The sequence below is a fragment of the Coloeus monedula genome (genome assembly GCF_965178545.1).
Source record: "Coloeus monedula genome assembly, chromosome: 13".
Lineage (NCBI taxonomy): Eukaryota > Metazoa > Chordata > Aves > Passeriformes > Corvidae > Coloeus > Coloeus monedula.
The window spans coordinates 7906046-7919997 of record NC_138793.1 but is presented as its reverse complement, the minus strand read 5'-3'; the positions used below and the strand labels follow the sequence as shown (position 1 = coordinate 7919997).

At 50.7% G+C, this 13952-nt stretch overlaps 1 protein-coding gene across 1 annotated transcript; it reads left to right on the top strand.

Moving 5' to 3' along the window:
* Positions 1-1260: 1260 nt before the first annotated feature.
* On the top strand, positions 1261-3506 carry CBLN1 (cerebellin 1 precursor; the record flags this gene model as incomplete). The annotated part of the gene is made up of 3 exons (XM_082290318.1): positions 1261-1527; positions 1742-1861; positions 3029-3506. 3 exons carry the CDS (start codon positions 1261-1263, stop codon positions 3224-3226), a joined length of 585 nt encoding a protein of 194 aa, XP_082146444.1. The 3' UTR covers positions 3227-3506.
* Between the last annotated feature and the right edge of the window lie 10446 nt (positions 3507-13952).

Genomic DNA, 13952 nt, shown 5'->3' with positions numbered 1-13952 from the left:
TACAAACTCCATAAAAGTTTTTATCTCTGAAGTTTAACTCTGTAAACAGATCTGCCAGTTAGAAAATAACTCTGTTCCAGTCGTTTGTTTCTAATCTCTTCATTTACGATCCCGGGTGATTTTTTTTTGATGATGATCCAGAACGAATACTGGTCAGACCTCCGCCGAGACAAAGCAATCTCTGCACTTTAAGGAACAACGACGGCCCGAAACGAGCGCTCCGGGCTGGACTCATGGCGGGGCAGGGCACGGAGTCCCGGCCCGGACGGGGACTTGCCCTGTCAGCGGGCTGCTCTGCCGGCCAGGAAAGCCTCTAGACGCTTTCGGAGCTTCTTGCTCGGGAAGCCTTGCGGTTTGTTCCTCCCCGGGATGCGAACGAGGCGGCTGAAGATGACAGCGGAGCCTGGACACTTCTGAAAGGGGGACCCGTGGTATCCCATCCCTCGGTGCGATCTCCAGCGGGAGGGGCGCGGGGTGACAGCCGATGATGCGTTGGCTGCTCGGAGGCGGTGGCAGGCCTTTGCCCCGCCAGCAGCGCGCTCCCTTCCAGCCTGCCTCGCTCAGCTGCACCGCCGAAAGCCGCGACCCCGCTCCGCCCAAGGGGCCCTCAGCCCGGCTTTGCCCGACGCCCCGGTCCGAGCTGCTCCGCGGAAGTTCTCGAGCCCCACCCCACCTCAGCCCCGCGCGGTGCCGCCGCGCCCCGGCGCTCCTACCTACGCGGTGCGGGGCTGCGCGGTGCGGTGCGGAGCGGAGCGGAGCGGGCGGCTGCCGGGCACCTGCTCCCGCGCCCGCGCCCGCGCCGCCCCACAAAAGCGGCGGCTGCGGGCGGCGGCAGGCGGACTGCGCGGCCATTGGCGGCCGCGGCGCGCGGCGGGCGCCGGTTGGGCCGGGGCGGCGGAGGCGGGCGCGGGGCGCTGACGCCAGCGCGGGGCCGGTGGGGAGGCGGGGCCGCGCCCCGCGCCGTCTTTGTGCTCGCCGGCAGCCCCGGCAGCGCCGCCGCCTCCCGCCGCCTCCCTCAGCCCCGCTCGGCGCGGCGGGCGGCTCCGCTCCGCTTCGAACCGCTCGGCCCCCGCTCCGCACCGCAGCGCTGCGCGCCGCGCTATGTGTGCCGGTGCTCCCGTGCCTCCTCGCGGCCGCTTCCCACCCGGCGGGGCGCGCTCGGCCCCGCTCTGAGCGCGGCGGGGCAGGGGAGCGAGCGGAGCGGAGCCCGGACGGTGCCGCCCGGCGCGGAGCGGCGCGGAACGAAGGGAGCGCGGCGCCATGCGGGGCCCGGGGCTGGGGCTGGGGCTGGGGCTGCTGCTGGGCGCGGCGTGGGTGGCGTGCGGGCAGAACGAGACGGAGCCCATCGTGCTGGAGGGCAAGTGCCTCGTGGTGTGCGACTCCAACCCCACCTCCGACCCCACCGGCACGGCCCTCGGCATCTCCGTGCGCTCCGGCAGCGCCAAGGTCGCCTTCTCCGCCATCCGTAGCACCAACCACGAGCCCTCCGAGATGAGCAACCGCACCATGATCATCTACTTCGACCAGGTGGGGCGGGTACGGCGGGCTCGGGAGCTCCGAGGCTCGGGGTGCGACGCGCGGGAGAAGTTGCTGGGGCCGGTGGCGGGGCCGGGCCGGGCCAGGGACGCGCCGCCCTGCGGGGCTCTGCCCGCGGGAGGGGAGGCGCTGAGGGCCGGGGGTGGCCGCGGGGCTGGGCGGCAGTAGCCCCGCGTTGGTGCTGATGGTGCTCTTCCCTTCCCAGGTACTAGTGAATATCGGCAGCAACTTCGACTCGGAGCGGAGCACTTTCATCGCGCCCAGGAAAGGGATTTACAGTTTCAATTTTCACGTGGTGAAAGTGTACAACAGGCAAACCATCCAGGTCAGCCCCGAGCGCCGTCGCCTAACTCCGCGGGCACCGCGGGAGGGAGCGGACGGGTCGGCGGCCCGGCGGGCAAGGGGCCGTGCGGGCGGCGGGGTGGGACGTGTCCCTGAGCCGCTGCGGGAGCGCAGACCTGCGGCGATTCTCCGCTCGAAGGGACGGTGCCCAAGGGGCCGGGGAGCCCCAACAGGCCTCCGCTCGGCCCCTGTCCGCATGAGCCGTCCCGGCCGCCGGCCGCCCTCTCCCACCTTGTCCGGGCACTCGGACTGCCCAGTGTCGCGGAGCGCTGGCCGGAACGTCCCTGCACACAGCCCGTAGGAACCACGGCCCCTGGCGGGCTTCTCACCCACACTCTCCTGTGGCAGGAGGTTTCATAGGGGGTTTGAGGTTCAGGGAGGTGCCTATGGCATGGAAACGATAATGAATCTGTGCATGTCTATGCAGCTGCTGTATACGTACCTGCCTTTTCTATGGGATTCAACGCATACGCTCCCCTAGGTAGGGTTAATAAATTACCGGCCTGAAGCCAGGTAACATAACCAAGACAGGAAATCTGACTGTATAAATATGCACTTCGCAAAGGAGAATGGACAGCTATATAGCACCGTTCTGGTGCAAGTGGTTTACCACCTTTAGATTGGGCAGGTAGTGTGTTATTAACGTGGGGTACGCAGTCCCGGGATCATTAACGCGAGCTTAGCAGAGCTTATTGACTCTGTTGTGGCATATTGTCTTTGCTGCCTAACAAAGGAAAACTATCCCTTGAATACACTTCAAAGGCCCTGACTCCAGCGGCTGTGGCTCTGCTCCTCGCTGTCTCTGAGGTTTCACATAAAGCCATCTTTCAATAAGTACAAGCAGACCTCTTTTCATAGCCTGAAAACACAGGCACCCTATTGAAATTCTCCAAAATAAGATCAATGTCCTGCTTTATATGCACCGGGTGTTTTGATGTGGTTGTCGGTCTAAAACAGTGGTGAAAGGCTTCTTCCTTTGGAGTACATACCTTAGCTGGGTTTAGATTGGTATTTCTTTTTTATGAGGCTAGAGTTTCAGCTGTCAAAAGAGGCCTTTTCTTAGCTAAGCATTTTGCCTGCTAGTCGAGCCCCAGCGGTGTCATTGTCTGACTTTAATTGACAGAGGGCTTTGTTTTATCTTGCTCTTTAGGTGAGTTTGATGCTAAATGGGTGGCCAGTGATTTCTGCCTTTGCAGGGGACCAAGATGTGACACGAGAAGCTGCTAGCAACGGAGTCCTGATTCAGATGGAGAAAGGAGACAGAGCTTACCTAAAACTGGAGAGAGGAAACTTGATGGGAGGCTGGAAGTATTCAACATTCTCTGGATTTCTAGTGTTCCCGCTTTAAATCACTTCTCATCCAAGAAAAGGGAGAGATCTCTTACAAATTCCCAAGTCAGAGCTGGGTTTGAAGAATCATGGACAGCAGACTTTTTACATTCAAGTATTAAAGAAGCTTAATCCTGCTTAGGTTTGTGTACATCTGCTTTGAAGAATTACTACTTATTTTTGTTGTGTTGCAGCCAACAGGCGGGAGACACTATAATTGATCAAACCCCCATTTATATTCTTCTCTCTCCTCCCACAAAATTAGTTCCCATCTCTGTGTCATTGGTGTAATCTGCCATTGTTCCCCCATGGCTTCTGCCTCACACAAGTAGACTTTAGATATTTTCATTGTCCTTTACAGCATATTTTGTAGTTTTGTTTTTAAAACATGTTAATCTTGACTCTTTCTCTGAGTTTAACTTTTAAAAAAAAAGAAAAAAAGCAAAGTATTTTTTGAATACATGGATGCCATGATGGAAAGGAAAATGCAATTCTTGCTGTGTACTGGCTGGCAAAAGGAAAAATTTCTACATGAAGAACTATCCACAGCCAAGGCTGACTAGAGTATTTCAATATTTCTATGTAATTCTGAGTGATTGTGAAATTTAAGGCTGCTAAATGTTTTGATGCTTGTTTTGCTCTTGTACAATGTGGCCCAACTAAATGCCAGGAAGTATATTGAACTTTTACTATTACTCTGTAATATATGTGTGAATATCGAAAATTAATTTTTGCTTTAATTCAATAAAGTTTGAATGGGACTTTTATTTTTCTTAACCAGAAATAAGGTTTCTCAATGCAGGTAGGCGGGGGCAGGAGGGTCGGTGGCAGCCCCGGGCTGCTGCCGTGGGACCGGCTCAGGGGTGCAGCCCCCTGCCCCTCTGCCCGCAGCTCCCCCGCACGGGTCCCACAAGCCCCGCGGGCAGTGCCGGCAGCCCGAGCGGACCCATCAGTGGGTCCATCAGTTTCACGCCGTCTCTCATATCCACTTATTTATAGCATTTATCTGTATTATATCCTCTAAACCAGATCGCGTTTTATACGGCCGCCTAAAACCACCTGACCATGTGCACTCGATGCTGGTACTATTGATTCGCTGGTATTATTTGTTTACCGTCTTTTGAAGATATAAATGCTATAATTTTGCAGTACTCAAAGAGATTACTACTTTTATTAAAAGGTGCGTACCGAGGATTTGATTGTATCTAAACTTTAATGTGAAATAAATCGGTGAAATGACCCCCGGGCTGTGTGCGTAGCGCGGCGGCGGCCGGCGCGGGGCTGCCCCGGCTGCGGCACCAACGGAGCCGCGCGAATCCCCGGCTCCCGGGGAGGAATTTAATTAGCTCCAAGGAGGGGGGGATTAATACGAGCACAATAAGCAACGCTTCTCGCTTTATTCACAGGTTCTGCCCTGGAAACAGACCGGCGGGGCGGGCAGGGACGCGCTCTGCGAGGGGCGGCGGCGGGGAAAGGGGTCGGCCGGAGCCGGGGATGGCCGCGGCCCTTGAACTCCAAGTGGAATGCACCAGCCTGCCGTCCGCTCCTACTCCTCTGTCACCCTGTGGCGCAGGGGCCAAAACGCCTTCTGGCCCCGCGGTTGCCGCCTGGCCCAGGCCCTGCTTCGCGCCCCGCAGGAGCAGGGAAGGCGCGGGCCGGCCCTCCTCAACACCCCCCAGCAGCTCGCCGGGAGCCTGGGCACCTGCGGCCGCCGGCCAGGAGCCGTGCGAGGGAACAACTGAGTCTTATGAAGAAGGAATAATGACTGAAGGCAGCCGGGCTGTTTTCACCTGGAGTTACAAACTGGTCAAGACAACCCACACGTCGCATTCTCCGGCCTCGCGCTCCTCTCTCAACGTGAGACTCTTCATTACTGTCCCCTGAAGCCTCTCACACTGGGCCACCTCCCTCCCGCCCGGCTGCCAGCCCCGCGTCCCCTTCACGCCCTCCTCACCCGAAGAGTATGGTTAGGGCTAGAGGAGCCGGCCTTGCCGCCCCTGACCGCGGGGAGTGGGCAGTGGAGGGAAAAAAGGGGAGGGGGGAGGTAGCAAAAATTACTGGGTTGCAAGAGAAAGGACGGCGTCCCTGCGCCCTCCCCGCTTCATCGCGCCGGAGCCAGGCAGCAGCTCCCGGCTGGGCCCGCCGCGGGGGATCCCGGCGATCGCCGCAATTGCGGGGACTGATGATGCTGATGCTCGTCTTTTGTTTTTTCCTTTTCCCTCCTCTCCCTTAACGCGAAGCAAATAAACCCGCCGTCTTCCGCTGAAAGTTTTCCCCTGGTTCTGAGCGTCTCATTAATATTGTGCAGCTGGAAATTACATTACTCCGATCGCAGCAAATCGCTGCTCTGCGGCTGTTACAAAACGCCGCCGTGGCTGCTTGAAACAGCTTCGTCTGCTCCGCGCCCGAGCAGCGAGCCCCCCACCCCGCTCAGCGATGCTCCCCTCAGCGAGCCCCGCACCTCGGGGCCGCCCGGAGGCCCCGGGGTGGAGCGGGAGTTACGGCGTCCTGGCTGAGGAGGTAAAGGCGCCGCCGCACCAGAACCCCCGTGGCGCTCAGCTGTCTCGCCTGGCCGGGGAGCCCCTGCCGGTGTCCTGGGCGGGGGGCCTGGCCCGGAACCCCGCCCCGGCTCCCCGGAGCGGCAGGCGGGTCCCGCTGCCTCCCCTCTCCAGCTCGCCCCGGAGCTCCCCCGGGCTCGGTGCTCAGAAGGGCGGGTGGTGCGTCCGAGCGGCGGCGGGGCTGCTGCCCGATGATTTACTTCACCAGAAGCGTTGCGTTTAAAAACAGCCCCTTTCTGCCATCCCTGCGCCCCCGGCGGGCAGGGAGATGGAAGGCCGTGAAGGTGCACCCCGATCGGACTGGAGGGCGGCCGGGGGAAGCCGTCCTTGCCGAGCTTCCAGGGCCGGTGCTGCCCCGACGGGGCGAACAGGGCGCGGGGCATCCCCAGGCCAGCCGGCCTCACTCACGCCTACAACCATCGCAATGTCTACACGTGGCCGGTGCTTTGGACCCGTGTTTATGGTAGGGGAATGTTAAATGAGTGTTTGGTTGCACCTGCTCGGAGCCCGTTCTCATTCTGGAAACCGCCCGCACCTGGGTGGGTGAGGCAAGGTCACTTTCCTGCTTGGGCAACGCCAGGCCCGGCGAGCCGCAGGGCCGGGGGCGGGTCCTAGGAGGATAATGTGCTCCGAGGGGGTAACCAAGCTGAAGTAACTGGACCTGGGTGCCGCTTTAAGCTGCGGAGCCGGACGGGCCCTGGGGTCTGGTTGTGGGCACTGCTGTCTGAGCTGTGCGGAGCTGGAGACAGAAAAGGGACCGGCTTTGCCCGGCAGCCCCGCCACGGCCGGTGAGCAGCCACGAACGGTTCCGTCACTGAGGGGTCCCTTTTAGGGAGGTCGTGTCTCCTCAGGGCCCCGGCGGCCTCGTCCCCGGCCCTCGCGGCCGTGGCACTGCTGGGCTGCTCCGGATACGGGGCCGCGCTGCCTCCAGAAACGAGCAGCCGCTGCTCTGTACCCTGCTTTAATGTGTTTTCAGTTGATGTATGTAATGTCTGATTGAATTTATTGCTGATTAGCGTTGAGCATGAGTTTACACAACAAGAAATTATGTTTCATTCAGTTCATTAGCATGTCTAGTGTTTGCTTTATGAGCATATCACTAATGGTAATGACCAGTGTTGATTGATTTCTAATGTGAATATAATTACACAACATAGCGGAATTAAAGGGAAACCCCACATTTTTAATTGTTGAGTTTTTAGGGACTGCGAGTGGAGGCGAAGGGGGTGGAAAGGGAGAAACAAACCAACTCTCCTCTCTGCAAACGATGAGAAGGTACAGATTAATGACTCCAGCAGGAGACGGGGAGTTTGGTCCAACAGAAGAGCAAGTCAAATGCGGTTAACTCAGGGAATAGTTAATGCACACTCGACATTGCAAAACATAATTTCCCTTTGTCTGCCCCCCAGGTACCTCTGGAAGCCAAATAAGTTCGTTTGGAAGCGGCGGTTCCCGAGGAGCCAGCGGAGGCTGGGCTTCCTGCATCGCCGGGCAGCCGGCTCCCTGCAGCCCCGCCGGCGGCTGCGCGGCTCCGAGGCAACGCCGCTGCCGAGCGGGGAGAGCTGCGCCCTGCCCGGGGTCAGGGGGGCGGCTCGTCCAGCTCTGGCAGCGGCAGTGCCGCCCCCGGCAGCGAGAGCCCTGCCCGCATCCTTCCTGCGAGCTGGAGATCGGCGAGTGCTGGAGAGCCCCGGCTGGAGCAGTGCGAAGGGCTGCAACAGGTACGGGGAGCGGAGCGGGGTGGTCACAGCGGGAGATTTTTAGAGGCAGGGAGGGGACTGTGAGAGTACTGTGAGGACGGGGCGTGAGGAAGTTGGAAGCAGCTTGTGTACTCCATCTGGTCTCTCTGTTCTTGACGGTGGCCTCTGAGAGTGTCCTTTCCACTTAAAAGGAAAAGTGGTCTAGAAGGGAAGAGATCAGAGTTTTGCTGGAGGCATCTGCAGTGGGATGTGCAGAGGGCGAGCAGGAAGGCTCAGGTCCTGAGGGAACCCCTGTAGTGCAGAAATCCCGGGTGGACACACACTTGTAGAACCGTTTTTGATTCACCCTCAGACAGGGTCAGTGGGTGAAGCGTGATGTGTATTCTGCCAGCTAAGAGTTGCCAAAAAGGCCTCTCTTTTGCTTGCCCAAAGAGGCCTTGTGGTTTTTTGAAGAGTGAAACAAGTTGTGTGCCTTGCATGGGAGGAGAGGGCTCGGTCAAGGCTGGCAGTAATCAGCCGCTTTTTCTTGGGGCACTCGCTGAAAATGCAGTGTGGGCTGGAGGCGGTGACGCCTGCACTGGGTGCACTTCCCGCACCCTCCGCTAGTACCTCCTTCCTTCCTACGATGTGTTCCTAGGATACAGGGCGGTGGGGTTCCTCTGCTCCGGTGGTCCAGAGTCAAAAGCAGTGTTGGTCCCAGTGTAATCAGCTGTGCACATCTGGGTGCAGTGCGTTTCCCCTTTCCCCTGTGACAGCTTTGAGCCTTTTGTTGGACAAGAGAGGAAGATAAGGCCGTTGCCCTTCTGCAGCTTTATACAGCTGGGGAGATGTGGTAATGAGCCACATCCCATTTCACCAGCAGCACTTAGGTTCTTACAGTATGGGATTCCTAAAATGAAACAGTTGTTCTGAACTCAGGACGTATCTGGGATACTGAAAATCCCTGTTTGGGAAATGTTTCTTCAGGAGGGAGTTGTGGAGAATGGGTCTAACATTGCACGAGCATGTAGATTTGAAAAATATTCCCAAGGGTCTTATGCCTCTTGTGCCTAGATCACTAAAAAGAAGAATTCAGACTTAGTAATAAGTCTTTGTGCAGCAGGCTGCTCCTAGCATTTTTGGTGTTGGTGACCTTCTAATTGACTGAAATTCTGCTAAGCTATCAGAACAAAGATGACCCAGGAAAGAGATGTTGGAAGAGTTGGAGCAAAATGAAGACAAAAGATGTGAATAATTGTCATTCACATTAGTAATTTATGTTGCATACAGTATGTTCGAAGAAGTATCAGTGCTTCAACTGCTGTTATATTTCCAGGGTTTGTTTTTTTTGTCTACACAACACTTGTTCAAGGACTAAAGGTTCACAGGAGGACTCCTGCTTTGTTTGCAGTTAATAGTCATCCAGCTTGTAGGGGAAATTCTCACTGCATTGTTGGACTTCATGCTAATAAATTTTAATGCACCTTCAATGTTTTGGGCCTCAGGGTCATTCAAGTCAGGGCCACCCTCCTTGAGCTGCTTCTATACTGACAGTGTTTTCCAATTTTTCCAGTAGTAACAACCCTTTTAAAAATGTAACTATTTTAGTGTAAATTAACATAGTCCTGAGCCTTTTCTGTTAATAAACCCCCCATGCCACTAATTGCATGACAGCTGGTTTTTGGTGGTCTTGTCACCAAAGCAGGTCAATATTTCTTACAAAATAAAAATGCTGAGACTTAAAAAAAGTTTTGAACATGACATGTTGCTCACCCTACAGTTCTTTCCATCAAAATTTCTTTTATAACTCTTCAGGATATTGGCCACACTGCCCGATATGTTGACTCGATAACTACCATTTCCACTGAAAGAATGGAGAAGTATTTTGTTCTTTGCCATGCATGTGGTACTATTCCTGATTTCATAGTTGTTAAAATCTGGTCCACAGGACTTGAAATTTCATGGGTCAGTTATCCTTCCTATTTTAATTCTCCCCAAATTTTTCAGCATACATTGAATCATGTTTTAAAATTACTGATTGGCATGGATTCATAATTCCCTTTTGTATGTTTTTATAATTTATTTACTTGGTTTTGTGTTTCCTAGCTGACAATAGATCTGAATTTCCCTACAATTCTATCTGTTGAGGTGTGGGGAAAGAGAAGCTTCTGATGTATCTCTTTTTTATCTGGTTTTGTTGTTCCTTTGCTGTCTTCTGAGTGATTAATCTCACTATTTTAGTCTTCAAAGAGCCTTTCCAAAGGCTCAATTGTTCACACAACCCAGAGGATTGCAGCCTCTAGTTTTGAAACTCCTCCTTTGAGCAGGACCAGCTCTATCCAGAAGAGTGAGATGAGGCTCAGCAGTTATTATATCCACAACAGAAATTCTTATTCCTGTAGCTGTGCACTTTGTCATGTGGCCAACTTCTCACAGTGCTGCATTGAGCAGAGACCTTTGCTGGGTTTCCTGCAATATTCCCAGGTCTCTATTGTGGCTTGATTAAGATAATTGAGAGCTCTACTAGGAATCAACCACCATCAATATATGTAAACCCAGCAGCTTTGCATTTAGCCTATTGTGTACAAGAAAAATTGCACAGCTCTGACCAAACTTGGAATTTTTTTTTTTTTTTCTGTATGGAACTAAGACATCATTGTCTTGAAGCACAGGTTTAACATAGCTTTTTGACCTGTGAAAGTCATTTTTATTTTCCTAATACACATAGTGGAAAGACTTTATTGATAAGAAAGGACTTTGAAACAAATGCATTAAGAGAAAAATCAGCTTTTTTCTATAGCAGGAAGAGGAGGATCTTTATTTTTTTAAAGTAGAGGTACCAGGGCTCAGTTTGGAAGATATGGTTTTAAATTCCAGTGGGTCGTTAAATGAGTTTTTTCTGCTGACATAAATTTGCATAGCTGTGTTGCAGTGCAGATTCTTGCAACTTATTCTGCCCGTGGGATATTATGGCAGAATTCAGGAAACTGCTGTTACAGAAATACATCCCAGTCCCAGTTCTGGAATTGTTGCAAGCAGTAGATACACTTGCATAAGACAAGGATTATTTGGATGACCAGAACTTTTGAAGAAACACATTTGTAGTTCTTCTTCTCATATTAATTTTTTCATGTAGCCTTACACAACACAACTGAATTCTTTTGGCCATGTTTTCAAGATCATGTAAGTATTCTGGATAACTGTTGAAACATTTAATAGTTTCAGTGGTAAACACATGGTGAAAGGATGCTGTTGCCCAAAAAAAATGTTGTCCAAACATGCTGTTGCCCAAAAAAATGTTGTCCAAGCATGCTGTTGCCCAAAAAAGAAAGTTGTCCAAACATGCCTAGGATAGGTTGGTTTTTGTTTCTTGGTTTTCTTTTTTTCTTTTTTAAATAACTGGAATGTCACAGGGTCAAAGCTGTCCAGAGTTATCTGGTGATTGTCGTGTAAATTTATATCAGTGTAGGGTTTTAGGTGCATAAACTGTTTTAGTCCCATAACAATTTTTCCTATTTAAAATATTTATATATTTTAAAGATGGAAAAAGACGACCATTAAAAAGCATTGAAAATTAACACATCAAGTTAAGTATTTGTTTAAATAATATCTGTTACTATTTTCTCTTGAAACTATAGATGTTTTTAGGAAGAAACCACCTCTCCTCTGTTCACTAGTAGTCTTTCAGATGGCACTGAAGATTTGAATACTTGGCCTGTGTGGGAAAGGAAATAGCTGAACTGTTCTGGAGTTGTTTTAAGACAAAATGAGTGAAGTGCTCACAAAAACTGTGGAGAACACAATATCAAGGACAAACAAAATTTTTGTTTCTGACAGACTTTGTGGCTGAGATGGTCACAGTGTAAGGTGGTGTTGGCTCCTGACACCAAGCAAACTGAAGCTGCAGTTCTATAGGCCAGCTAGTCAGTACCTACAGGTTTGTCATGACCGTTCTCTGCTCAGAGCATGGAAATGCAGCCAAATCCCTTTGGTTATGCTTCAGCAGCTGGCAAGATGAGTCCTGTAAAATCAGAAATCAACTGCAGAATGGTCATTTTAGTTTGATGTTTTTAATGTTCCCTTACTGTACTGTGCTTTGAGCAAAGCTGAAGATGTTGCAAATACAATATTGGGGTGTTGTTTATAAATTGATTTAATTAGGAGCTGGTCTGATCAGTGCTATCAATGTCAGCACGTTCCAAAGAAGGCAGGGCTGTTCATTCAGGCTGGCTTGCTGTGTATTCTCTCAATTTGAAGCTGTGTGAATATATTTTATATTTTCCAAATGTATGTGTCACATCCTACCTTAATGGTGACGGCATATCACATCACATGACACTGTGTTTCTGTCTTACTGTACCTACACTGGTGTCTAATGAATGCTTCTGCACAAAGGCTGTTGTACACTGTGCAGCTGAGTGAGCTCCTGTGTGACTCAGATGCTTTTCACTCAGCCCTTTACCTCTGCAGTTTATGGAAATTTCCCTCCTATTACACTGTGGCCAGGTTGCACTAACCCTGAGTCTGTTCTCAGGGGCAGAGGAGGATTGTGAGACACTCCTTTCTACAGCTGTACAGCAAGGAAATGTTTTTGCAAGCTTGAAGCAAAGGGACTGTTAAATGGTAGGAAGCACCAAGCACTTCTGGGCAGGCAAGGTAAGCCCTGGCCACACATGACCATGTGTAGCAGACTTTTAAACCCTTTGCCACAGCAGTTTATGTCCATTACATCAGTCGTGCTGTAGAAATACTGTCCTTTACATCTTGAGACATTCCTTCTGTTGCAGCTGCTCATTTGCTGAGTTTCCTCCATGAGTTGTGCAGCTTTTCAGTTTTAACTGGTTTAGTAATCTTCTCAAAAGGCCCAATACTTCAAGCTTGCCAGTCAGGAGGAGAGCCTCTTGGCTGTGCTAACTCAGTTTGTGCCTGCCTCTTTGTGTATTGACTTCCCGTCATCTCTGAGATTAACTTAAAATAATTCTTGCCTTTAGTAGCCCTTTCCAGTTTTCTCTACTACCTTTATAGCTTGTTCGTGCTGTGCTTTTCCTTTTCTAACTTAATTTTTTTTTCTTGTTTAGAAGAACCCTGTTGATATACAGTATTAGGATCTCTGCTGGAAACCAGTAATACGTTAATTCTGGCTGAAGTATTGGCTCCCCACATCTCTGACTGGTTCCTCAGGAAAAGATGGAGATAGATACTGATATCTCTAGTTACTCTGTTGAGAAGCCTACCATTTTGCAAAACACTTAAGAATGTGCTTGATGTCAAAAGTGTGTCCATGGAGTTGAAACCAACAAGGTGCTTCATGTTTTCTAAGTTAAATCACTTAGGCATAAGCTTGCCAGCTCTGTATGCCTTCAGCTGGGTAATAGAAGCACAAGAGTTGTTTTATATTTAAGACAGCAGATAAAAGTGGCCTTTTGAGAAGTGGAACATTCCTTTAGAAGGAATCACAAGCAACAGTCAGCTACTTTTAGGGTGGATGGCAAAAGTGTGTTCATGAAAAAGACAGATGTGGAGGCTTGTTCTGTGTTTACATATAAGCCCAAGTGAGCAAGTTTGTTTCTTTGACTAATAAGTTGCTTTTCTAAATATTATTGAACATAGTGCCACGTTGTGAAGTGTAGTAGCAAAAATGATGGAAAGAGTTGCTCTAATTGCAAAGTTATACAATAGCTGGGGTTTGGTTTCTGTGTCTGTTTTGCCAAGGAGGTAAATTGTACCTGGTGTGGTTTACTTTATTATCCATACTGGATGGGACAATGACTCTTCCCTCTCTCAGTTGTGCATGGCAAAGGAGACCAGGATAATTAGCCTATTGGTAGCTCATTAAATAAGTGTCCATCCAGGCTCATGACTGAGCATGAAGTTTCTCATGGTTCAGAGTTAAATGTTACAAGGGAATAAAATTCTACTCACTAAATGATAGTGAAAACACAGTAGGAGGTATTTTGTTCAGGGAGTACAAGCTATTGTCCTACCCCTGTCCAGAAGGCTACATACATCAAACAGAGGATATCTTCCTTACATTCCAGCTAAATCAGTGTTATTTCTTCCAGAATACTGCTGCTTCCGTTTCTAGAGATAAAAAACATAGCTCACTGCCAGGAGATAATTCCTTCTCTTGGGCTTTCTGTCCTTGACCAGTAGAAGTTTTTATTTTTCTTAGACAAGGAAACCTTTCTTTATCCCTGGAAGATTAAATTGTCTTGCTGGTAGATCTGCCTTACTGAAGAAATGGAGGAGGAAAAGCAGAAAGGGAAGAAATAGAGAAGAAAATAATTTCAAGGTATCTTTATTGTCTCCTATTGTTAGGATGTCAATTACTACCATATATCACCTACACAGCAAACTTGTCATAGCTTGGGGTATCTCTTTTTTTTTTTTTTTTTCTCTCCACCTACTATAAAATGTATCAGTTATCCATACAAAATCTTTTTTTATGGCTGGACTCATCTTGAAAGTATAGCTGTGACGCTCAGAGGGATTTACTTTTTTAACATCCTAT